The 16,888-nt window shown below is 41.1% G+C and overlaps 1 protein-coding gene across 1 annotated transcript; it reads left to right on the forward strand.

The window, feature by feature from the left end:
• The first annotated feature begins 202 nt into the window (after positions 1–202).
• GLRX3 (glutaredoxin 3) lies at positions 203–15,903 on the forward strand. Its single transcript, XM_083866354.1, has 11 exons — positions 203–325; positions 3,900–4,008; positions 6,590–6,664; positions 8,032–8,233; positions 10,245–10,417; positions 10,542–10,603; positions 12,009–12,066; positions 12,692–12,744; positions 13,687–13,726; positions 13,811–13,903; positions 15,647–15,903. The coding sequence occupies exons 1-11, from the start codon at positions 258–260 to the stop codon at positions 15,695–15,697; spliced, it is 984 nt and encodes a 327-aa protein (XP_083722480.1). The 5' UTR covers positions 203–257; the 3' UTR covers positions 15,698–15,903.
• Positions 15,904–16,888: the final 985 nt, after the last annotated feature.

Here is a 16,888-nt window from a genome sequence, read left to right on the forward strand (position 1 = left end):
TGGTGTGACCTGGAGCATCCCGGCCCACCGGACGTGTCCCTGCCCTTGGAACGGGCCGGGTGGCACGGGGGACAAGGGACACGGCGGGGACACGTGACAAGGGACACAGGCGGGCACGTGACGCGGGGAGGACACGTGACAAAGGCGGGCGCACGTGACGCGGGGAGGAAGCGCGCGGCCGGGAGCGGCCCCACGTGACCCGGCGCGGCCCCACGTGACCCGGCGGCGACACCACGTGTCCCTCCCTCAGCCGGGCCATGGCGGGCGCGGTGGCCGCCGCGGGCTCCGCCGAGCAGTTCCAGCAGCTGCTGCAGCGCCCCGACAGGTGAGGGGACACCGGGGGAGGGTCCCGGTCCTTTGTCCCTTACCCTGGGTTCCGTCCCCGCGGTGCCACCCCTGAGTCTCCTCCACGGGTACCGTCCCCGGGTACCGTCACTCAGTGACACCCCGGCGTCCCAACCGCGGGGCTGTCTCGGTGTCCCCTCCCTGGGTTCCGTTCCCGGTGTCCCCTCCATGGATGCCATTCCCGGTGTCCCCTCCGTGGGTGCCGTTCCCGGTGTCCCGTCCCTTGGTGCCATTCCCGGTGTCGTTCCCAGTGCCATTCCCGGTGTCCCCCCCATGGATGTCATTCCCGGTGTCCCCTCCGTGGGTGCCGTTCCCGGTGTCCCGTCCCTTGGTGCCATTCCCGGTGTCGTTCCCAGTGTCATTCCCAGTGTCCCTTCCATGGATGTCATTCCCGGTGTCCTCTCCCGTGTCCCTCAGGGCACAGCTCGGGAGGGGCCGGTGCTGCCGCAGCGCTCGGTGAAACCTGCGCGGGGAAGATAAAAATCCCCAAAATCGAGACAAACCGAGCCCCAAACTGCGCCAAGGCTCGGCTTTGGCCCGGCTTTGGCCCGGGGTTTGCCATCCCCCCGTTCCCCCGGCTCAGCGGTGGGAGGCGCCGCCCCGCAGCTCCTGCCGCAGGGAATTTGGGGCCGAATTGGCTGAAAAATCCCATAAATCGTGTAAGAAATAAAACCAGAGCTGCCCTGCGAGCTGGCATTGTCCTCCAGCCACCAAAGGTGTCAGCAAAACCACCAGGACGTTTCAATGGGAACAGCAGAGCAGGTTTGGGTGTTTATTGCCACAGAATAATTTCATTTTTTCATCATGTTATTCCGAATAATATCTCCTGCCCAGGGTTTTCATTAATCTGGTTTTGTGCTCTAACAATTAATGACAGAGCTCTGCTTTTCCTGCAAGCCCAGCCTGGTTTGGGCCCTGAAAGCCCATCCAGGGACCCCTCCCACCACCCCAGGGTGCTCCCAGCCCTGTCCTGGAACAATCCCAGTGGTTTCATTCCAGTATTCCATGCACACGTTTTACTCTGGGAGGGAGGAGCTGCAGTAACCACCTCTGTAATTAGAGATTTACAGCTGATTAAAAGTGTGCTGGAATATCAGCATCAGTGCTTAAAGACAGGAAATGCTGTTAAACGATGGTTCTGGGAGAAAGGAACAGAATTTCTTCCAGACTTGCTGCAGGATTTCCTTTTTTCTCTCCTGGAATTGTCCTGCAGCTGGATTACTTTGTAGGGACATTATGAAGAAACTCATGTTCCCAAATTAAAATGAAATGGAACAAACACAGTATTTTAAGGCTCTTTAAAAAAACCCACCAGTAATTTTCTCATTGCCTTTGTCACAGAACATCATTCAGGTTTTCTCTAAAAGAATTGATTATTTTAATATATTTATTTTATCCATTTCTTGGACCCAAGATGAGTTGATAATTCTGATAACTCTTCCTCTGCTTCCCTTGAAAACAGCATTTATAATGACACGTTAATTTCATAGGATTCCATGTTTCAGACTATTTCTTGCATTGAATTATCAGTAAGTTTGTGTCGTGGAGTAAGTGTAAATCTTGGTATTTAAAGAGAAAATTGGTGATTTGTCATAACCTTTTTGTCCCTGCTCTGTTTAACAATGGAGCTTTTTTTTTCATTTTCATTTTCATTTCATTTTCATTCAACCTTGGTTGAATGCAGGGAACATTTTGTTTAGAATTACTTAAGTGCTTCATTTTGCTAAGTCTTCATTTTTATCTTTCTTAGTGTTTTCAATTACTCAGCCCTTTTTTAAGGTGAAATTGAAGTGCTCAGAGAGCAGTTCTGTTGCAAAATTTGAATTGTTCTGTGAATGAATAAAAAAAATAAATCAAAAAACCAAAACAACTCCAAAACCCATTGTTCAAATGAATTTAAAATATGTTCTTCCTGAAGATAAAATTGAATATATTGCAGCTGGATGTTGGTGAGGAAGGGCCAGGCTCTGGTGGGATGAGGATGAAATAATCCTGTGATGATTTGTCCTGAGGTCCATCCCTGTGTCCTGCTGTGGGTACAGACTTAAACTGAGGACTTGGGGGGCAAAAAGAAAAGTTATTCTGTCGTTTTTCTGCCAGAATTTTCTAGAATGTCGTTGGAAAATCAAGTCTGTGAAAGCCTCCAGGGTGTGTGACCAGGTCCCACAGCAGGACCTGCTCCAGCAGGGATCTTGTGCTGCCCACGCACCTGCTACAATTTACACTGAACTTCCATCCTTCAGGAATAAGAGACAGAAAGTGCCCTCTGTGGGATGGGTGACTTGATTTCTCTATTTTTCTATGGATATTAATATTAGTACATTGTATCTTTAATTCCTTACTCCCATTCTCTGCTGGGTTTGACCTCTGCAAACGTGGAGAAGGGAATTGAAAATTCCAGTATCTTCTCACTGTTGTCATCCCAGATGTTTCAGCCCATGGGAGCTGGTGCCCAGTGTGATGGGATTTCCTTTTAATGCTGCATGGAACCAATCCCAAAGATCCCAGAAAAGCTGGAATAAGAGTTGGAGCTAATGAAAGCAGAAAAATAACATTGCAGCGTGATGGGTTTTGTGCTGAGTGGCCTCAGCAGTGCTGGCTGGGATTGGAATGGTTCCTGGGAAAGGAAAAATGCTGGTTATGCTTCAAAAACCTTTCTCAAAGGGTTGTTTTTAACCTCAGGAAGGTGCTGGGAGTGGGTTTCTATGGAGTCCTCAGCCCTGGAGTGTCCAGGGAATTCCTGGAGGTGGCACTCAGGGCTCAGGGCTGGGGACAAAGTGAGGATGGGGCACCTGGATGGTGGAAGCTGAGGCTGTGCCTGAAGTGTCTGAAAAATATGGAATTAGTTCAGTTCCGACTAGTTCTTGTTCTTCCAATTAGTTCTTCTTCTATAAGGTAAGAGGAAATGGATTTAAGAGAAGACAGAATCCATGTGGACTCTTAATACTTATACTTTTGTAATGCTCTACACTGAGCTTTCTCAGTGAGGAAACACCTCTGGAACTGATTGAAGTCTATCCAGTGGAACCTAAAAATGGAGATAGAAATGATTTTTGCATTTTCTATGGAATATTTCAGGGCTTCCTTTAAGTGTTTCTGGATTCATACATAGGGTTTTTTTTAATTTTAGTTGTTGTACCTTGGGTCAGAAAATTTCTGGACGTTGTCCCTGGAGGCCTTTCCCAGGCTCAGTGATTCCATGATCCTGGGTTTTTTTGGGCAGTTTTGTCACCCTGATTTTTCAGCCTTCTGATGTTTCTCACATTTCTACTGGAGCTTTCTCAGGCTTGTAACAAAACCAAAGACTGATATTTTGTAAACAACACATTCCTTTCCAGGGGGAAAGACAAACTGATGGCCTTCTAAGTTGACCACTGGGGTCAGAGAGATGTTACTCTCATCTCCCAATCCCTGAACGAAACCCAGACTCTATTTAACCCCCAAATCATGATAAACTTCCTCTTTCTCTCCTCACTTCTCAACTTGACAAGTGAGTGTAGTTGTTTCATGTCCTGTGGCGAGGCAGTTTTCCCAGGAATGCTGTTTCTCCCCAGGTCCCTGGTGGTGGTTCACTTCTGGGCGTCGTGGGCTCCGCAGTGTGTGCAGATGAACGAGGTGATGGCGGCGCTGGCGCAGGAGCACAGCCAGGTCACCTTCGTGCAGGTCAGGCCACGGGGGCTCTTGGGCCAGGGAAATGTTCCTGAATGGGGGAGGTTCCTCCTGGAGTGCCTCAGTGGCCTCACATGGCAAATTCCCCTCTTACGTCTGTCATCTCTGAGGTGCTGCTGCTGTCAGGGATGGGCTAAGACAGGGAATCCTGGAGTGGTTTGGGTGGGAGAGACCCTAAATCCCACCCAGTGTTATTCCAGAGATGGGCTCAGACAGGGAATCCTGGGATGGTTTGGGTTGGAGGGACCCCAAATCCCATCCAGTGTTATCTCAGAGGTGGGCTCAGATAGGGAATCCTGGGATGGTTTGGGTTGGAGGGACCCCAAATCCCATCCAGTGTTATCTCAGAGGTGGGCTCAGATAGGGAATCCTGGGATGGTTTGGGTTGGAGGGACCCCAAATCCCATCCAGTGTTATCTCAGAGGTGGGCTCAGATAGGGAATCCTGGGATGGTTTGGGTTGGAGGGACCCCAAATCCCATCCAGTGTTACCCCAGAGGTGCTGCTGCTGTCAGGGATGGGCTCCTGGAATGCTTTGGGTGGGAGAAACCCTAAATCCCATCCAGTGTTATCCCTGAGGTGCTGCTGCTGTCAAGGGTGGGCTCAGACAGGGAATCCTGGAATGGTTTGGGTGGGAAAGGACCTCAAAGCCCATCCAGTGTTATCCCTGAGGTGCTGCTGCTGTCAGGGGTGGGTTCAGACAGGGAATCCTGGAATGGTTTAGATGGGAAACGACTCTAAATCCCATCCAGTGCCACCTCTGCCATGGGCAGGGACACCTCCCACTGCCCCAGGGTGTTCAGCCCTAGAGATCTTCCTGGTTGAGGGATCTCAGGATTGCAAGAGGGTTCCTGTGGCACTACAAGGACCCTTCAGGAAGGTGAATTCAGTGTTGTCTCTGATTTGTGAGACCCTCTGCACATCCCACTGAGATCCAGGGGAAGGAAAAAGGAATTCCCTTCATCCACTGTTGGTTTTAAACCAAATGTCTCTGGTTGATGAGACACTTGTGGAATGATGAGGGCAGGGAGCAATGGAGCAGCCAGCTGTGTGTGCGTATTTTAATGGGATTTTTACAGCCTTTAGGATGTGTGTGTGGGTTTTTTTTAATGATTCCTCTCAGTTGGTATTTGTAAAACAAGATGGAATTATTTTAATGGTATTTTATGACTTAGAGCTTCCAAAGACTAATTTTCAACACACTGCAAATTCAAGATGCTTGAATTTATCTAGAGTTTAATAGCTCTTACTCAGCCCAACAAAGTCTGAAATCTCTCAGATGCCTTTTTATTATTCCTGTATTATTTATTTATGACCTTTATTATTCAGCTGTAATTTATTCTTTAATAACGAGGTTCTAAAGTCAGCCAGGGCTGTAAAACCAAGATAGTGGCAAATCCTTCCCCCTGACTTCCCTCCTCCCAGTAATTTTAATATTACTGGTGTTCTTGCTTAGAGAAAATAAGATGATGAAAATTCTTGAGTAAATTTTGCTGATGTATTTTGGAGGGAGGAGCTCCTCAAGAGGAATATGTTTGATTTTGGCAGTTCTTGGTGGGATTTTTTGTCTTCCAGAATATCCAGCCTGCCTTTGAATTGGCAAGCACCTGTTACCTCCTGAGATGTTTGGCTGAAATGAGAGTGCTCATTTCAAAAACAACATTTTGGGGAGCTGTGCCAACAAGAGCAAGTTCCTGAAGTACAAAATAAAATCTGTTCTGTGTCATATATATCCAAGCAGGAAATTTTGCAGGGAAAGAAAAGGAGTATTAGAGGTGGAAGTAATCATTTGCCCCTGGAAAAAGGATCAATAATTGGAATTGTCTATTCTCTTTCCATTTTCTATAAGCTTTCAGTTGAATGTAAGCTTTCATTTTCTAGCTGTAGTTTCTCAGTTGATTCTGTTAGAGGAGGCTGGGGCTCAGTTTTGATGCTCCTGCTTTGCCTCTGTAATTAGTGGGTTCATTAAGAGCCTGTGTAGCTGGAGCAGCTCCGAGTCTGAGCCAGTTAAGATAAATGTTCATTGCCAGTCCCCACATGCTGGAAGTGGGAGCAGTAACCCCAAGGCTGGGCACTCAGCAGCCTTGCAGGAGTTAAAAATCAAGTTTAGCACCCCCAGCTGAAGGAACACCTCCTTTTCCCCTCCTGATTTGCAGGAGGCTGTGGATGTCAGGGGTGATGTAGAGCCCCCCAAAAGGGGCACAAAAGAACCTCTGTGGTGGTGACATAACTGGGGGCAGTGATTTATGGATTCCAATATAGCAGGAGCTGCACAGGATGGAAAATTTACCAGGTCAGGAGTGCACCAAAAATTTTATTCGCAGCCTCGGGGCGTCTTTTGAAATGTGCAACAAAATAAAAACCTCTGAACCTGTTTTGACACCGTGGAGGTTCAGTGGGTGCCAAGGCAGCCCTGAGAGTCTCATTTAAATGCAAATGTCTCCCAAACTTCGGCAGCAGAGCCTGTTTAAATGTATAAAATGCCAGGGAGAACATTCCAGGATTGACACTCACAGTGAAACTTTAAAGAAGATTATGAAAATAATCCAGGGTTTTTTTTGTGGTTTGGTTTTTAGCTGGAAGCTGAGGCTGTGCCTGAAGTGTCTGAAAAATATGGAATTAGTTCTGTTCCAACGTTCTTGTTCTTTAAGGTAAGAGGAAATGGATTTAAGGGGAAATGAATTTAAGAGAAAATGGATTTAAGAGAAAACAGAATCCATGTGGACTCTTAATACTTTTGTAATGCACTACACTGAGCTTTCTCAGTGAGGAAACACCTCTGGAACTGATTGAATTCTATCCAGTGGAACCTAAAAATGGAGATAGAAATGGTTTTTGCACTTTCTATGGAATATTTCAGAGCTTCCTTAATTGCTTCTGGATTCATCCTTTTTTTTTTTTTTTTTTTTTAGTTGTTGTACTTGAGTCTAAAAATTTACAGCAACGTTTCTTTGTGTTGTAGTTGGGAGAAAACCCAAGTAAATCTGGTAATAATAGAAATAACAATTCTGTTTGAGTGTGATGATAAAATTGATAATATTTTCTTTAATAAGTATTTCTAGAGGCAGACTTGCTGCTGTTACTTGGAGTAGTGCTGATGTCTTGAAGTAGCTACTAGAACCAAGGCTGGAAAAGATTAAGAGAATAAAGTGTAGATTTATTAAAGGCCTTCCATAGATACACCTTGGGCAGTCAAAGCCTCCCAGAGGCTGGGTGCATGATGATCACAAGTGTTTCAGACAAAAATAAGTTCGGCCCATTTACATAATCAGGGGTTAATCCCAAATTACAGCTTCAGGTAATAAAGTCATATTCCTCAATTCACTTTTATTTATACTTTCAGTGCCTGAGGCTGGAGGGTGTCCTTGAGTTTCAGCCCCAGAGGAATTGTTTTTTCTGACTAAAATGTGAAGGCAGTTAACTAAACTTCACGTGGAGTTCAGAATTAGGCACTAACATAGGCTCTGAAAAACAGAAAATCTGAAATCCCTTGGGCATCATTGCCACTGGCAGAAAGGCAGGAGCCTGGGAATGCAGTCCCTCCCTGACAAGCTGGGCTTTGCTGGGCGTGTGTTGATACAGTTTAGCACCTGGCCAGAGTGTTATGAAAGATTTAATAAATGAAAAATAACAAATGTTACAGGAAACAAAAGCCGTGCGCAGGTGTCCGAGAAAACCTCTGACACCCTGCTAGAAACACTCCAAAAAGCCCTTCACTTCCTTTGAGCTCCCTCCTAAACACTGAATGTTTTAGGAGGGACAGTTTGACTTGCTGCCAATAGGGAGAGGTACCGGTTTGAAGAACAGGGAGAAGGTTCAGTAGCTGCTTCTCTCATGGCACTGAGCCCATCCCTGTCAGAACCGCAAAGAACTTTCTGGCTTCTTACCAGAAATGCAAGGGGTGAGTCTTTAACTTGGAAAAGTTAGAACACTTGCTGGGTGTTGGGAACGCATCCCTACAGCGTGTGCTGTGCTCTTAGCCCATGCTGGACTGAAGGCTGTGTGTTTTTCCCTGCAGAACTGTCAGAAGGTGGACAGGCTGGACGGGGCTCACGCCCCGGAGCTGACACAGAAGGTGCAGCGACACGCGGCCGGCGCTGCCCCCGCCGCCAGCCCCGCCGCCTCTGCCCAGGAGCAGCTCCATGCCCGCCTCAAGAAGCTCATCAACGCTGCCCCCTGCATGCTCTTCATGAAGGGCTCTCCCAAGGAACCCCGCTGTGGTGAGCGTTTCCTGGGGTTTCTCTCCTTTCTGGTGGTGTTTTCCCCCTCCCCATCCTTTTGGAGTATTGCGTCCCTGTGGTGCTGTGCTCACCCAGAGGGCTCGTGCTCTTTGGTGAAGTGATGCCTTAGGATTTGAGCTTTTATGGTTTTCAACTGTAATCCTGCAGTTCTTTAGTGTGTAAATCTAAACTCCACACACAGTGTGAGCTGCTGCCGTTTTGGTCAGGCACAACAGGCCTGGGGACCAAGGACACCTCACTGCCTCAGGCCTGAGACATGGAAACAAAAGTGAGTTGGGGGAGCAAATTTGGGGTAAATGACTTCATTACCTGAAGCTGTAATTGGAACATTAACTATGAAAACCTGTGACCTGTCATCCATTTTTGGGGGGCTTTGTCTGCCCTAAATGCACCTGGGTGATTTCAGTACATTTCTTTGGCAATATTGGCATTTATTTGTTACTTTTTGTTTATTTGCTTCATTCATAGTCTCATTTTCCAAGGTGTTTTTGTTGCTCTGGTCACCCAGCCCTCACTTTAATAAACCATTTTCTCAGTAATTTAATTATCCCTTACCAGCCACTCCTGCAGAAATCCCACCCAGATCTTTTCTTGTGGGAATGTTGGGACATTTTATTCCGAGTGAATCCCAACCAATCCATCTTCCTGCTTTGCATGGGATTGCCCACAGCTCAAATAAAGCTGTTTTTTTCCCCTTTCCCCAGCTCCGGGAGCTCATTTATTGGAATAACCAGCAGCACTGAGCCTGGAGGTGTTTGCTGATCAGCTCCCAGGTGAAGGGGAAATTCAGGATCCTCCTTCTCTTTCATGAACTCCAAAAATGCAGCAGGAAAGGAAGGAAAAACAACCTAAAAACGTTGCAGTAAAAATGCAAATTCCTACATCTAAAATCAGAGGTGGTTCTGTGCTGCCACTTCCATCCTTTCCCCGTTTCAACCTCAATTTTTTTATTCTTTTATTGAAGCCTTTAAGCATTCTCTCTCTCTCTCTCTCTTTTTATTTAATATTTGTGTAAAGGTTTTCATTTGCACAGCATTTGGTGGAATTCTTGGAGGGAATTGGAAGGATTTCAGGGGGGTTTGAATGCAAAGCTGGCAAAGGTAGAAAATCTGATTATTTTATTGATTTAGGGGCAAATTCTGCTGGATCGTCTCGGCAAACAATGTGATTGTGCTGTCTGGGAGGGGGAAAAGATGACTCTAAATTCAATAATATTAAAATTTTCATGCCTACCACTCTTTACAAATAATGTGACAATTTTCTTGGGGAAAAAAATATGCTTAGTTACAAAAAAGGGGAAACTTTCCTCCTCAGGTTGGCCGCTTATAAACAAATAAAATCTTGTAAAATCAGAATAGTCAGTGCTTAGCATCCTGCTGAGACTGTTGATACAAAAATCTGTCAGAAAGGAAAACAAAACATGGTGTGAAGGTATCAAAGAGGCAATAAAATACCATTAAACACTCAGGAAAACATAAAAAAAAAAAAAAAAGAAAAAGGAATTTGCCTTTTAGGTGAAGTAGGGAAGGATGCTCCTAAAATAAAATAATAGAAAATGAAGTAGTAAATACTTATATAAGTATGATATAACATAATATAACATAATATAATATAATAGTAATGATACATAGTATAATGTAAGTATAATATAGTAGTAATAATATACAGTATAATATAACAGTAATAATATATAGAATAATATAAATATAAGTAGAAAATACTTTCAAAAGTCAAGTTTTTCAGCTAAACTAGTGAGAACAGTAATAAATAAATCAACACCAATAAACAGAAATGGTATTAAATGGTATTTGCCATTTATTTGCCAACTATTAAATGGGTTTTTTTTGCCCTTTGATATTGTTGGAAGCTGTTGATAAAGCAAAGAACAACAACCAGAAGAGTTTTGAACTTGCTGGGGGGAAAAATGCCATTTTTAGGCAGCTGAGGTGAGCACACCTTTATTGAAATCCAGTTTATTTCCTTTTTTCAGGCTTCAGCAAGCAGATGGTGGAGATCCTGAGCAGGCACAACGTGGCCTTCAGCAGCTTTGACATTTTCTCTGATGAGGAAGTTCGGCAGGGCCTCAAAACTTTCTCCAACTGGCCAACCTACCCTCAGCTCTACGTGGCTGGGGAGCTCATCGGGGGCCTGGACATCATCAAGGTGACAAAAATGGGTTTTATCACCTTCTTGGCTTGCCACAAATGGATTTTTCTTGCTTTTTTAAATTTTTTTCTTTGCTTTTTCCACTTCATTTTTTGTTTTTTCCCCTCCTTGTTTTCCCCAGGAGCTCGAGGCATCAGGAGAGCTGGACACAGTCTGCCCCAAGGCCCAGAAGCTGGAGGACAGGTGGGTGAATTATAACAATTATTGAGGTTTTTTTCTTATGTTCATATAGGGAAAACCCCCTATGATTTTCTACTTTATCAGAATTGCTTCAAGAATTTATTTGCTTACAGAATTCCTGCAGTTTTTCAATGTGTTTGGGGGTTTGTGCATTTTAGTCCAAGAATCTTTATTTATATTTGTGGCTTAATTTCTGCTTATAGCAAGAATGAATCTATTTTTATATTTATCTATCTATCTATATGTTTATATATCTACATGTATCTATATATTTATAAATCTATATATCTGTATATATATTTATATCTTTCTATTTAAATATTTATAAATATCTGTTTATATATTTATATATCTTTATTTGTATATCCCTATATCTATTTATGTATTTATAACTATATTTATATAGTTATAAATCTATATGTATCTATATATCTGTATATTTATGTCTATATATTTGTATCTCTCTGTATCTATTTATGTATTTATAAATCTATATATTTCTATATTTCTAAATATCTATATATTTATATATCTATATACATCTACTTATATATTTATATATCTATATTTATAGATGGATATATAGATAGAGATTCCTTCTTGTCTCCTTTTAAGAATTTATTCTTTAAGAATAATTGGGAAAATCATCTTTTTAAGCTTTTTCCAGCTTTATTTGCTACAGAATTCCGAACTCTGGGAACCCCTGCCTGGTTCTTCTCCCTGCTCAGTGCAATGGAGAAACAATTTAATTAATCCCTTTTAAAAGTGGTGATAAATAATAGTCCTGCCACTCTAATTTCTAGAGATTTATAAATTCCTTCCAAGTTTATCCCAAGGCTTGGGTAACTTTGCTTTTCAATTGTTTCACTGAGGCCACAAACCCCAATTAATGCTTTTAGCAGAGATTAAACTGGAGCCAAAGATGTAATGTGCTCAACTTTCAAAACTGACTTTTTGTGGCCTTTAAAAACTTATTTTTAAAAACTTTTTGGCCCCTTCCTGTGCTTTTTAAGGAGTTTGTTAAGAAATTAAACATTTTTCGACCAGTTCTTGATGAAAGTTTGCAAATTTCACAAGCATTAACTCCATTTAGACAGAATTTTTTTTGCACAAAGTTTTTAGGGAAAGGAGGGAATGGGAAATGTCCTCTGCTCCCCAAAGGGTTTCAAGGTTCCCTTAAAAAAATAAAATTGTCCATGAAACGTGTTTTTAAGGAGCAGCAGCAGCTTTGGCCCAGCTTGGGGAAGTTTTAGTGAGATTTTTAACCAAGCTGCTCCATGGGGGGTGGGAATGGGAGTCTCTCCAGCCCCATCCCAGGGAATTCCTGGACATTTTTCAATTTATTTTTCATTTCCACTTCTGCATTTTATCTGGGGTGATAACCAAGGTATTTGATGTCTTTTTGTAGGCTTAAATCCTTGATAAACAAAGCTCCTGTGATGCTCTTTATGAAGGGAAACAAACAGGTAACGTGGAGTGTTCCAGAAAATACTGAACTTTTTTACCTTGTTCTTCCTTAATTCAAATCAGGGCTGCTGGAAAAGTTATTGATCTTTTTATTTGGTGCTTCTACAAACCACAGAACAGGTTTTTATTATTGCTGAATATTCTCTAAATATTAATATCTATTAATAGAGATAATAGGTATACTATGATATATATTTAGATAGTAATAGATAGTAATAGATAGTAATATAGATATTATATAGTAGTATAGATATTATATATATTACTATAATATCTATGAATATCTAAAAATGGCTGGGTGTTTTTTGTCCTTGGCAGTAGATATTAATTATTAATTCATTGTAATTAATTATAAGTATAATAAATATAACAAGTTGCTGCTCTTGTTTATTAGCTGTAGTTTATTCTCATGGTGAATCCAGGCAGTGATGCCTCAAAATAAAGCAGATTCATTCCATAAATCCATAAAAATAAGGGGGTAAAGGATGGGAAAAGGCATTAAGGAGTGGCTCATCCAGCAGAAGATTAGGAATTACTGTGGTATAGCTGGAAAATTTAATCAAAAAGTGGATTAAAAAAAAAAAAAAAGCAAAGAAATTTGAACATCTGTATTTTCCATTTCAGATGGCAAAATGTGGCTTCAGCAAGCAAATCATAGAAATCATGAATAACACGGGGTAGGTAACAGGGTTTGGGTGAAAAACTGCATTTGATGGGAAAGATATTGGAAAATGTGAGGGAAATTCTTCCTTTCTTCCTCAGATATAAGGTTTTTTTTATTTTTAAAGAGGATTTCAAGCAGTTGAAGGGTTCCCTGAGAATTTTAATGGGGCATTTTTGAGATTATCAAGGAGATTTTTGAGATTTTGAGAGTTCTTTCAAGATTTCTATGTGGGTTTTTTTGAGAATTTTGAGGAGATTATGAGAGTTTTGATGGTTTTTATTAGAATTTTGAGGAATTTTTGAGGGCTTTTTGAAAATATTTGAGAGTTTTTGCTGAGAATTTTGAGGGTTTTTTTGAAGAATTTTGAATGATTTTTCAAGATTTTGAGGTTTCTCTGTGAGACTTTTGAGGGTTTTCAGGGGGATTTTGAGGGTGGTTTGAGAATTTCTTGGGATTTTAAAAAACCTTGAGGTTTTGAGACTTTTGAGGGTGTTTTTTGAGAATTTTGAGGGGTTTTTTAAGAATTTTGAGGAGTTTTTTGAGAACTTGGAGGATTTTTGAACATTTGATGGGTTCTTTAAAAAATCCTGAGTTTTTGAGGTTTTTTTTTTTTTTGAGAATTTTGAGTTTTCTAAAAATCTTGAGGTTTTAGAACTTTGAAGGGTTTTTTTGAGAATTTTAAGGATTTTTTTAGCATTTTATGGGTTTTTAAAAAATCTTGGGGTTTTGAGACTTCTGAGGGTTTTTTCGAGAGTTTTAAAAAAATCTTGAGATTTTAGAACTTTGAGGGGCTTTTTTGAGAATTTTGAGGGGGTTTTTTGAGAACTTTGAGGATTTTTTGAGAATTTTGAGGCATTCCTTGACAAACTTTGAGAGGTTTTGCTCTTTTTTGAGCATTTCTCCACAACCCCAGTACGAACAATGTGAATAACCCATTTTTTCCCCCTCTCCCCAGGGTGGATTACGAGACTTTTGACATCCTGGAGGATGAGGAGGTGAGGGAACCATCCCCATTTCCCTGCTGTCTTTTCCAGAGCTGAAATTCCCGAAATTCCCCAAATTGCCATTTGCTTTTCCAGGTGCGCCAAGGGCTGAAATCCTTTTCCAACTGGCCCACGTACCCCCAGCTCTACGTCAAGGGGGAGCTGGTGGGAGGGTTGGACATTGTCAAGGTAAGAATTGGGATTTATTTGCAAGAAAAAACTCAATTTATAGGAATTTTCTTACCTGGTTCCCACAGAATTCCTGCAGCCACCCCAGTATGCTTTTTCCAGGGAAAGGAGGTTTAAATCTCCAATGGATGACTGGGAAAAGCCAATTTTTACCCCATTTTTTTGCACTTTTCTCAGCCTTAATTTTACTCCTGATTTTTTTTTCCCAGCCAAGTTGGGTGGGATTTTTCTCAGAAAGCATTCCTGGGAAAAAGGAAATTTTATTGGAGTTTTTCCCAGAGTTCCCAAATCCTCCTGAAGCCATTCCTGCCTGGATGGTTCCAAGCCAATTCCTCAGACTCTGGGGCTCCTGGGAAAGCTCAATCAATAAATCCCATTTAATTCTAAAATTAAATATTTTCATTCTAAAAAATTTCAGTATTTCTGAAATTCTGGAAATTAGATTTATTTAAGAAGAAATTTGATTTATTTAAAAAGGATTGCTTCAATTACATAGAGTAATTTTATTTATTTTATTAACTGTTACTTAAAGTATATGGATTAATTTTGTTTACAAAGATTAATTTTACTTAAATTATATAGATTTATTTAATTTATATAAATTAGTTTTATTATATAGATTAATTTTAGTTATATAGATTAATTTCACTTAAAGTATATAGGTTTTTATTTATTTAACAAGTGCAGGGATTACTTCAATTATTATATTGAAGTAATGAAATAATTATAGAAAAAATATTGTATAAATTTGAAGAATAATTATATAATACATAATATAGAATTATATATAGTATGTCAAGATACATAAAATATTATATAAATAGTAATTTATTTATATTTATTATTTTTTACCTAAATTCTGTAGATTCATTTTATTTATATAGATTAACTTTACTTAAAGTATATAGATTAATTCAGTTTATTTAACAAGTGTAGGGATTGCTTCAATTATATAGATTAATTTGCTTATATTATATAAATTAACTTAATTTATAGATTTATTTAATTTATTTATTTACCAAGTATGGAGATTAAATAAATAAAATTAATCTGGGTAATTTAGGAAGTGTGGGGGCTTTTCCAGTGCCCAGGAAAAGGAATCTTGGGCATTGTGAGATGCTGTAAAATCCTTTTCTCTTTGCTATTTAAATGTAATTTCTCTCTTTGCATCCTTGGGCTGTTTGGATTCATGACTTGTATGGGTGGGTGAATGCTGGCAGTGGTTTAAATTTCATTTTTTAATGCACCATAATATGGAATAAAAGAGAGAGAGTTGTTCATTCTAAAATGTGGGGAGAGAAGAATATTCCACGTTATTTTCCAAGTGTTTCCAGGTGTTCCTTAGGCAGATCCCAGCCCTGTAATTTGAATTTCAGTCCCCAGGGTGAGCTGGGCAAGCACCTCCTGCTCAGAATCCCCAGGATATTTTATTTCCTTGTTGGGTTTTATGGGTGGGAGGCACAAAATCCATCCATGGGTGACTTTTCCTCCTTTGGATGGGAATTTTTGTGGATGCCTGGAATGTGTCTGGAGTTCCAGGGATACCAACATGAGCTCTCAAGGTGTGATTTTCCACTTCAGTTTGTCTTTTTTTACTAAATACCCCCAAACCAGAATTGAAATACTTTATAAACCTCAGTGTTGGCCAAGAGGGACCTCTAGTGATGCATTCCCTGCTGCCAGGGAGTATTTCCTGATGGATAATCCCAAAAAATCCGTAATTGCTGCGTTTCTGTCTTCCAGGAGCTGAAGGAAAGTGGGGAATTGCTGCCTGTGCTGAAGGGGGAGAATTAATGGGGAGAACATCAGTGGGAAGACAAATCCCTGGAATAGCCTTCCAGTTAGAGATTCTCCTGGAAAAACAGCCAACTTCAGCCCTGAGGAGCATCAGGAGGGAAAACAGCCAGGAAATAAATAGAAATATTCTCTGTATTTCACTTGTGTGAAAAGGGGTTTCACTGGAGACACAAAAAGGTCAATTAAAATTCAGTGTTCCAGGATTTGGGCTGTTGGGATTTCATTATTTGCACCCCTGTCCATCCCAGAATGATTTAAAGTTAAATTGGAACTTGCTTTTTCTGGGGCTCAGCTCTGCTTAGGGGAATATTAATGGAGCATCATCTTTTCCTGCCCCTCTGAATTGTTTCCATGTCTTTGGAGTGGTTTGGAAGTGTTGGTGATTGGTTCTTGGGGATGTTGCAGTGGGTTTGGAAGTGTTGGTGAATCCTCAGGGATCCTTCAGAGATATGGAAAGGTTTCCTGGGCTGGTCAAGGGATTTTTCTAGATCCAGAGGATTTCATTTGGGTTCAATCCTTGCTTCAACACCTGAGTCTGGATAAATTCCAAGGTCACAAAATCCTTGGAGAAGCTGCTCCCTGTTAGGAGGGGCCAGGACTGACTTTCCCAAGTGTGCCTGGAAAAATAGGTCAAGGTGAGGTGCCGACCTTCAGGCAGATTTTGGGAACAAGTTTGGAGCTTTTTTCCCTAAATTCTCAATATGATCCAAGTCTCAGAACCTCAACCCAAACTGGTGTTCAGTTTATCCCAACCTGGAAAAGTTTGGCTGCAAGAGAAGCAGGTCCTTGCATGTGTTAGAGGATTCCTAGGGATGAATATTGAATTTTCTAGCATTAGTTTCAGTAATTGCTATCAAATAGATGTTATAACTTTAAACCCGATTTTAATTGCTCTAAAAAAAAATTCCTTGTCATGAAAACAAGCCTTAATTAATCCTCTTAAGCGAATTGCAAATGCATTCAGGTAGCTGTCAGTAGGAAAAAAATAATTTATTACAGCAAAACGTAGCATCCCTGTGGTGAAATAAGGAGGTAGAAGCTTTAATTAAATACTAAATACCAAATGCTGTTCAGTTTTTCTTCAGAATTCAGTGTAGTGGAATTTATTTGGGGTTTATGGAGTCCTGTTAATGGGTTTATAAACATGCAACAGAGCAGCAGGGAGTAGCAGTTGATTCCTGACAGTTT

This window comes from Zosterops lateralis, assembly GCF_965231275.1.
Source record: "Zosterops lateralis genome assembly, chromosome: 8".
Taxonomy (NCBI): domain Eukaryota; kingdom Metazoa; phylum Chordata; class Aves; order Passeriformes; family Zosteropidae; genus Zosterops; species Zosterops lateralis.

Coding starts and splice junctions, on each gene's coding strand:
- GLRX3 (XM_083866354.1), top strand. CDS start 258: ATGGCGGGCGCGGTGGCCGCCGCGGGCTCCGCCGAGCAGTTCCAGCAG. Junction 8,234..10,244: donor TCCCAAGGAACCCCGCTGTG/GTGAGCGTTTCC, acceptor TCCTTTTTTCAG/GCTTCAGCAAGCAGATGGTG. Junction 13,904..15,646: donor GAGGGTTGGACATTGTCAAG/GTAAGAATTGGG, acceptor TCTGTCTTCCAG/GAGCTGAAGGAAAGTGGGGA.